The sequence below is a fragment of the Sinocyclocheilus anshuiensis genome, unplaced genomic scaffold (genome assembly GCF_001515605.1).
Source record: "Sinocyclocheilus anshuiensis isolate Anshui unplaced genomic scaffold, SAMN03320099.WGS_v1.1 scaffold881, whole genome shotgun sequence".
In the NCBI taxonomy this organism is placed as follows: domain Eukaryota; kingdom Metazoa; phylum Chordata; class Actinopteri; order Cypriniformes; family Cyprinidae; genus Sinocyclocheilus; species Sinocyclocheilus anshuiensis.
Genome location: NW_015558695.1, coordinates 1,595,187 through 1,604,522, shown reverse-complemented (window position 1 = coordinate 1,604,522; position 9,336 = coordinate 1,595,187). Strand labels below are relative to the sequence as shown.

Here is a 9,336-nt window from a genome sequence, read left to right as displayed (position 1 = left end):
AATTTCACTCAGGCTGCTTTTTCCTTAAGCTTATCTTCCTTAGAATTCTCTCTTCAGTTTTTTGGTAATGATTTTCAAAGGGTTGAAGTCCTGTTTACCATCAGACTGACATTTGGTTGCCATAACGATTGTGAAATGCTTGTGTTCTGTGTCTCATGGCATGATCACAAGCACTGAATTGCACATGACATAAGACAGAGATAAGACCCCTATGAATATATGGTTTATGACACCGATATAGATGATGTGCCAAGCTTAGTGTAGTGCAAAAATGTCTTGTTTAAAGGTATAGTTCACCCAAAAATCTGTTTTTATTTACTCACCCTCATGTCATTGCAAAATTGTATGATATTCCTTTGCCCATGGAACACAAAAGGGGAATTTCCGAAGAATGTCTCGATTGCTTTTTATCACATAATATTGAAGCTGTCAAGCTTCAAAATGACAAAAAAACATAGCACTTCAAGCAACCATTTGTCATTTTGAAGCTTTACAGCAACAGTTCACATTCACTTTCATTATCTTGGCCACTCTTTTGATTATATTACTAAGAAATTCACCTTTGTTCCCCAGAAGACGGAGAGTCAGGTTTGGAATGACATGAGGGCGAGTAAATGATGACAGAATTTTTATTTTTAAGTGAATTATTCTTTTAAATCTATTTATTAGTGTGCATTTTGTAATTCTTTTTAATTCTTTATATCTTCAAGGTCATTACCAGGTACAACGGCAGCAGAGTGTGAATCAAATCTCAAAAAGATATACACTGTCCACACTGTACAAGTAGGTGTTGCACTTTTATTAGAAGTCATTTTGTAATTTTATAATTATATGTTTTGCCTGATCAACCTGAAAAACGAGTCCTTTGATATATTAATCAAGATGTGGTGAAATTTCTGTTTTTGTAGAATTTTAATTGAGATATATGCAAATTTGGCAAGCCCAAATTTGACGGATGCTAATAACTGATAATTATTATGTTCAATATTTTGCTTGATCATCTTTCCAATTCATTATAGCTTCCATTTAGATTTGTATATGACTTAAATGAAATTAGGCACCAAAATATTATAATGGACAGTGATAGTGTTTAATAGTTTTGTAAGCCAGCAGAAAAAAAGTTTACTGTTGCAGTTGGGAAAAATATTGTTGCTGATATATTATGCATCACTTATTTTTCATAACATAAAGAGTTTCTGGAGTGTGTACAACAACATCCCTGCTGTGTCCTGCCTCCCTCTGAGGTGTAGCTACCACTTAATGCGAGGAGAAAGAAGACCACTATGGTGAGTCTTCAGCCAATTCACGATAAAAGTTCTTTTTTTTTCTTTTTTCTTTTTGTTAAAAGAAATGAATACTTGTTATCAGCAACGATGCATTGAATTGATCAAAAGTGGCAGTAAAGACATTTATAATGTTACAAAACTTCTATTTCAAATAAATGCTGCTCTTTTGGACTTTGTATTCGTCAAAAAATCCTGAGCAAATCTGTTTCATTTAAACGGTTAATAAAAATGTTTCTTGAGCAGCAAATCGGCATATTAGAATGATTTCTTAAGGATCATGTGACACTGAATACTGGAGTAATGATGCTTTGCATAGTAAATTCAGCTTTGCATCACAGGAATAAATCGCATTTTAAAATATATTAAAATAGAAAATATTACGGATTTTACTGAGTTTCTGATCAAATAAATGCAGCCTTTGTGAGCATAAGACACTTCCTTTACTTTTTAACTGGAATGTATATCTGTCCTCAGCTTGGGAAATGCCTTTGGGACAATTTATGTAAACCATTTTGTTTAAAAATATTTTTTTCTGTCTACACAGGGAAGAGGAAAGCAATGCCAAAGGAGGTGTTTGGAAAATGAAAGTGCCAAAGGAGAGCACAGTAAGTCTGCTCCACTTTGACTTGTAGACTGACTGCATAATGTAAATACGTTAAATACATACACAAATTCAGTATTTTCCCTTACATTCTGGTGTGTGTTATCACTGCCAAAATATAATCTGTCCATATCCTTTTTTTCTAACAGTTAGCTGTGTGGAAGGAGCTGCTATTGGCTACAATTGGTGAACAGTTCACAGATTACTGTGCATCAGGTGAGTATAGAAATATGTTCTATTCAATTATTTAAATGATGTTTATTTTATTGATAACATTTAAATAAGTAATGCAATATTTGTCTTTTAGAGGATGAGGTGGTAGGAGTAAGTGTCAGTGTGAGAGAACGAGAAGATGTGGTTCAGGTCTGGAATGGAAACGCCTCTTTTGCCAATGAGGCAAACGTTTTAGGAAGAATCTACGAACTTCTTCCACAGATATCTTTTAAAGCAGTATTTTATAAACGTAAGTGTCAGCGGTTTACATTCTTCTCACTGCATGCCACACTGTCCATGCTGAGAGTTCACTGTTTATTGTTGAAACAATAGTTGCGTGAGAACTCCCTAATGGCTGGATACAATGTTATACATTTTTCAATTAAACTAATTGTATTTATAGATTTGGTTAAGTTAATTAACACATTTTAAGTGCAAAAACACCATAGAATTGTTATTGACTCATTCCATTTTTTTTTTTTCAGCACACGAGGAGCACCATGCATTTGAAGGTGGTCGCTCAAGACATTAGCAAGCTTTGCACATTCACCACAGTTTTCCCTGTTTTTGGACTGATCCTAGAAAATGGACTGAAAACGGAAAAAGAATCCCTCCTGGGCGAACAGAACTCTTGGGTTTTGCGGTTGTTTCATGTCACATTGGGAATGTTACAGCCCTGTTTTTAAGTTGTAAGCGTTGCAGATGATTCCTCCATGCTTTTTGTAAGGAGTTTTCTCATAACAGATATTTAGGCAATATCAATAAAGCTCACATAGCCAGTAGCATATGTAATATAAATTAGGGTGACCATAAGTGCCATGTTTCCCGGATGCATCCTGGCCAAGATTTCTATATTGCCTAAAATATCTAGGGTTTGGCTTTGTTTGCATGTACAGACCGATTGGTGTATGACATCGGTTCCTTATGTTTTCGAAACGCTCTCGAGATACTTTGAATCAAAGCAATATAGAAATCCTGGCCAGGACGCGTCCGGGAAAAATGGCACGTAAGGTCACCCTAATATAAATCATCACGACAGAGCAATGTTGCCAATTGTCATGGCCCATTTCTAGGTTTAGTGATCAAATGTGCAGTCCAGTGACAGTTGCTGCTTGTCAAAGTATATACTCATTGTGTTAGAAATCCATTAGGATCAAACTCTTTAGGGCTGTTTTTCCTTAGACACACATTAGGCATAACCTTAGACTAAATAAAGGTCTAAGGCTAAGCTTAATTTGCTTATGGGAACTCTTTTATGCAAAAGTATTGCACATTTCTCTTTGGGAAAAAAACTCTGGCTTGGAGGTTATTAATGATTTCAGAGCAAATGTAAGTGGGTGTAACAGCCTTGGTTATAACAGTAAGTATACAGCGAAATGCATATGCAATTCCACGTTTTCACCCTAAATGTGATATTTAAGTCAATTTAAATAATCCTGTATTAATCACATGAGGGTAAATTCTTGCATCTTGCGAACGGCTTTGCTTTTATGATTTAGAAAACTGTATCCAGACCTCCTCCTGTAGTATTTTATGTAAATCAAAGCTGTTTTAGAATGGCGTCATAGCACTGTTGTACTTCTCTTTTCTTTTTTGCTTACTGCCTCGTGGTTGACATCCTGCATTTTGTTCTATGTGTTGCTGTCTTTGTCAAAATAGTCCAACTGCTTAATATTTTCATTATCGGAAATCATTAAGTCTATTTTTTTTTTACTTATGCATTTGCTTCTAATTGCCTTTTTATTCGCTGTAGTCACACTGTGTCTTGTTTCAGATTGTAGTTTGTTTTATTGTGTTTGGATGGATGCTTATGTTGGAAAACTTGTGAGTCGAGGGGAGCTAGTGTAGATATTGTCAAATTATGAAACTGAAAAGGACCTGTGTTATCATCAGAGCATATATTTTTTTAGTTTTTCAGTACCAAAGAGATTTCCTTTATGTTTTCCTGTGTTATAATTCATCATCGTCTGTGATCTGCCCGTGTCTGCGTCCTTCTGAACTCGTATAGAGAGAGTTAAACCCATGTTTCTCGCGTTCGTTTTTACTGATGTCTTTTTCATTAGCTCACTTTCTGCTGTGTGGCGGTTTTGTTTAGGTTTGTCAAGTCGGAAACTTCAAGCCCGAAAAGACCTGCATCACGAACCAGGTCCCTTAATGCACTAAAAAGCACAATTATGATTTTGTCCTTCATGTGGGCAGGGATGTGCAAAATAACCTGTACATGCAGCTGACCTTTCATATTCCAGCCTTTTCCTACCTATCACTGATCTCTCAATGAGATGCGAGTACTGACGTGGATTTTTGAGTTTATTTTTAGGAGCATTTGTGTCGGTTTTCCTGGCTCCCAATCAGGATCTGAAACCTCAAACTGATTGTCAATCTTCTGGAATGGTGCCTTGTGTTCTCCTAGGGTTTCACTCACAGAATGTTTTGTTTATCTCTATGTATTTAATCAGTTATATTATTTTTTTTTTCTTTTGCTTATAGGTTTTGAAATATTGAATAAATACAAAGCAGAATTCGAAATATGACTACTGCAGTTCAACAAAAAATGTAGTGTCTTTCATTTCAAATGCATACTTATGATGTATAAAATACTAATGTAGTAACCACTAGGTGGCGCTGCACACCCTTTAAACGCAAGTTTTAATGTCTTCACTTGTCTGCATCTCCAATACCTTTTATTTAATTCACATTTCACCAGATTTGCTTCACATAGCTTTCCCTCCAGTTCGTGTTTAATATGCTATTGATTAATGCCTCATGGAATGAATCATATCCAGTCTAGTGCGCAACAGTATTTATTCCTCGCTTCTTGCGCGACGACGCACTACAGCCCTCAGCAGGTGGACGTGACGTCACGCCCCAACAGCTACTCTGCTCTCCAACTCAACTCAAAAACTCGGTTTTGACACCACTCACACACTAAATTTATCCAATTAATCTTGTTTATCGTTTATAATTCGACGCTCGCTGTAAACGGTGCCGTATACTTGCAAAATCCAGTCGCGTGGTCCGTAAAGTAGTCCCTGGGACGCACACTGCGGAAGGATACACTTGTTTACAATGCGCTGCACGCGGCAGTGTGGCGGCCAGCGCGCGGCTGCGCGAGCTTCACGGGAGACTGATACACTGCGCTTTCCAGCTCGCAAAAGTTCGTTCCAGGGTCGCTGTTAAAGTTTGCGTTTCTGTCCGTTGAGAAACCACTTCATCCCCGGTAAGTTTATTCGTTTTATCAAGTTTCCTTCACTGTGTTTATTCGTAATTTACATTGCGAGGTTGATTTGCTAGTTATTAGCCTTATCAGAACTAACGGCAGCGCTGGGGAGCAGACAGGAGGAGCAGCTAATTCAAAACTCTCCACACTTTTATCGCCATTTATTTAGTGTTTTATTACAGGCAATTTACCTTGAACAAAGTCGGTGGCTTTCGTTACACTAGTAATTGTCGCAGCATCCCATTTAAACCCCTCATGGGAGTGTTAGCTGGCTAACATGTGCCTTTGGTTCAGTTCACGTGGAGAACAAAAACAGCCAGAGTAACTTCAGTTCAAGACACTGCACGCAGTCTGTCGTAAATCACATCTAACCTCCAAATCCCCACAGTTTTTAAAATTATTATTATTAAACTGTTACGTTTACAAAACAAATATTAACAACACAGCATATACTAAAAGATACATGCATACTGTACATATACATGCATACAATCTACAAATACATACATGATTGGACTGTTGATCATGCAAAATATACATACACATACATCTTTGGAAGTTAATCAGGTAACTTAAATGCACATTTTTTCAGTTACCCAATCATTCTACATTTAGGCCTAAAATAAAAATGTAGTAATTTGTTTAAATCGGTTATTTTCTTTTTGAACATATCATCTTTACCCATTCAAATATATATAAGTGGGCATTAGTCAAATCTCATTCAATTGAGTGTTAATCCTAACTGGGTGGTTTGATTTTGGTCAGCAGGTTTAAACAGGGACTCAGATGCATCCTCTCATAGAGGCGTGTTACTTTGGTTGTGTCTCATAGCTGAGTGAAGTACCTACCTAGACTTATTTTAGGGCACCTATAATGCAAAGAAGTGCTGCCTAGGTAGGTTGGTAGATCTCCAGGTTTTCACAGCCAGTATTTTTAGTCTACTTGGTTTGCTGAGTTTCATAATTCTTCACGTGTACTAAAAAGTTAAAAAAAAAATCTCCTTCAGTTTCATTGTTTGATTTTGAAGTTGTTGAAACTACAACAAATACAAAAAAGCTACGCCCCTTGACAGGTTTCATTTCTCCTTTTTGCCTCTGAGCATTTACAATTCAGTTAATTATTTGTTGCAGCTCTTTACAGGCATCCCATTCAGTCTTTTTTTTTTACTTTGGTTGTCTGTTCTTAAACCAGGTGTTACTTGCCTTTAGGATCTGGTTCCCTCACTTTACGGTCCATTGTGAAGATCTGTCCATTCAGCACAACTGGAAAACAGTTTCAGTAGAGCGTTAAAGAGGATTTCATTTGTTAGTACAGAGTTCCCAAATTATAATTTTTTTTATGACGAATTATTTACAAGTACCCCTCTGAGATTTTTAAGTTAATATTTCAATAATTTAATGACACATTATCATGTCCACACTTTTCTGATGTCAGTTAATAGTCACACGATATGCAAGTAAACAGAAAACTATTATATTTTCTGTAGTAACTTTCATGTAGAGATAGGTGTGTGTATGTACATGTTATATGTATATATATCTGAAAAAGTTATTAAAATAAAGTTTTTAAATGTATAATACAACCATGTATGAATGAAATATAAACTTGATTTTTATCACATCTACAAAAATTGTTCAGTCAAGATGTTTGTTCATAATCTCTACAATTCGTTTGAGAAGTAGATTGTTGATGTCTTCAAGATTGATCATGATATAGATTTGTCAGATCGCCCACACTTACTTGGGTTCACTCTTTACAAGAACAAGCTAACACCACAAGTTACAATACAAATATTTGTCTTATTCACTTTAAGATGTTCAAACTCTCAAGCTTTTAACATGTCAAATCTTCAAGCTTTTATTGTGGTTTAATATTGGCATGCTGTAAACGTCTGTCCACAAAAATGTTGGCAGTTCTGCTTATGTGAATTTACAAAAAGTAATGTGAACCTAGTGCACATTGATTTTCCAAATGCATTCCCATTTCCAGTTTTGAAAATATGGTATTATGAGCTGCACACGTATAAATAAACACAGTGCCATTTTTTACTCTGAAACTTCTACGTCAATTAAATAGCAGTCTTTGATTTGAAAATTGCAGTTTGATAAGATCAATGACTGTTTCAGCTTTATTAATTGTGCAACCCCACTTGTTTATTTTAATGTTATATTCGATTGAATTAGGGCTGCATGATTAATCAAATGCGATAGTCATGCGCAACTTGTTAGTAAAGCTGGTTCTGTGATTAGTAGTAAATCTCCATCACGTGCTTTCAGATGGAGCAGCATTTTCTACACAGAGCCGTAGTTCACTGACAAGCTACGCAGTATCGTGTTCATTATCGCAGACGATTTAATCGCACAATAATGAAATCGAAGATATCGTTCTGCGATAATGACAGCCGTTTGCGTAGCTTCTCAGTGAACTACAGCTCTGTGTAGTAAATGCTGCTCCATCTGAAAGCATGTGAAAATACCACATTTAATAAATATTTTTACTCCAAACTCACTTCATAACTTCAGTCGAGTGTTTGAAATAAATCCTTCTGTGAGATGATGTGGCTTCTTACAAAGAATAAGGTATGCAACATATTTCATAGTATTCTAAGCAGTGATAAAGGCTATGTCGATTAGCATTGCATTATTATATACTTTATTATCATGAAAATTATAATAATAATTATAATAAGAACTCAGATAAATAATATATTGTCGTAGTCGTGTGTTTATTAGTCATGTTGAATCAATGAAAGCAGTTAAATCTTCTGTTTATTCAGCAACCGCTATTGGGATTTCCTGGATTTCTTCTGCCGGGCGTATTAGGAGTTTCAGCTCGAGAGCGCCCTCTGGCCTTCGGATGGAGATTTACTACTGATCACAGAACCGTGCTTCACTGAAAAATATTTTTCATGCAGCCCTAGATTAAATTAATATTAGTTTCCAACTCATGAACCCCCGTTTGGGAAACCCTGCATTAGTGCATTCTTCTTTCAGATCTTACTCCTTCAGGTGTTTTTCTGTGTCCTGGAGCTTCGTCATATTGTTAACAAACCTGTGATGGCCTGTCTTGTGTTTCACAACTGTGTTATTGATATAGAGTTAAATAGTGTTTATAAACTGCCTGTTTCTCTCTCACTTTTATATCTGCCTGAATAATGCGACGATTGACACATTTTGCCCTGCTTGCGTAATAACAGCTTTAATGACTTACACAAAAGTGATGCCTTATTTCTTAATGACATAACTTTCCCCATCTCCTGCTACACAGTGAATAAGGTAGTCAGGAACCGGTAATGTCACTGTCATAATCCGATTAATGATTAACAGTTTTCTTGACGTCTAGATAAACACCTTTATGGCATATCATACTCAGACGTCCTGCTGTGATGGCCGACTGCCTAATAAACAACAGTCTAGTACATAAATTGCTATATTGCACTCTTGAGACGAATGATGTGATAGTTGAAGGGAGTGCCACAAGCATGAGAGAATGTAGGAGTAAGTGTAATGCGGTTTGTTCTTTCCGAGGAAGCGGCACGTGTGGCGCTCCTAGGTGTGGATGTGTAGATGAACGTGACTGATATTTCCTTTTTTGGTGGGAATTTTAGATTCTGTTTCCCCTTTCTTATGTTCTGGCTTCACCAAGGGTTTCCCCTCAGGGGAAGGGGTTTTAGATGTGTGTGTTAACTAGGGCTGCACGATTAATCGCATGCGATATTTAACGCGCATCTTATCAGTAAAGCCGATTCTGTAATCAGCGGTAAATCTCTATCACCTGCGTGCTTTCACATCGAGCAGCATTAACTACACAGAGCCGTTGTTCACTGAGGAGCTGCGCAAAAAATCGCGCGATTATGAACGTGGTTTAGCGCAGCTCGTCAGTGAACAACGGCTCTGTGTAGTTAATGCTGCTCGATGTGAAAGCACGCAGGTGATAGAGATTTACCGCTGATTACAGAATCGGCTTTACTGATAAGATGCGCGTTAAATATCGCATGCGATTAATCGTGCAGCCCTAGT

The 9,336-nt window shown here is 36.7% G+C and overlaps 2 protein-coding genes across 3 annotated transcripts in view; both read left to right on the top strand.

Moving 5' to 3' along the window:
* Positions 1–4,633, top strand: part of LOC107681400 (eukaryotic translation initiation factor 4E type 3) — a 5,451-nt gene extending 818 nt beyond the window's left edge. The window contains exons 2-7 of the mRNA XM_016477695.1: positions 711–783; positions 1,192–1,286; positions 1,831–1,891; positions 2,037–2,103; positions 2,195–2,350; positions 2,586–4,633. Coding sequence (XP_016333181.1) covers positions 711–783; positions 1,192–1,286; positions 1,831–1,891; positions 2,037–2,103; positions 2,195–2,350; positions 2,586–2,632 — 499 coding nt within the window. The 3' untranslated portion in view covers positions 2,633–4,633. The remainder of the gene's footprint in view (positions 1–710; positions 784–1,191; positions 1,287–1,830; positions 1,892–2,036; positions 2,104–2,194; positions 2,351–2,585) is intronic.
* A 313-nt stretch (positions 4,634–4,946) lies between these two features.
* LOC107681376 (forkhead box protein P1-B-like) overlaps positions 4,947–9,336 on the top strand; it is a 48,038-nt gene continuing 43,648 nt past the window's right edge. For both annotated transcript variants that reach the window (XM_016477656.1, XM_016477655.1), the window contains exon 1: positions 4,947–5,317. The gene's annotated coding sequence lies outside the window, so the exon portion shown is untranslated. The remainder of the gene's footprint in view (positions 5,318–9,336) is intronic.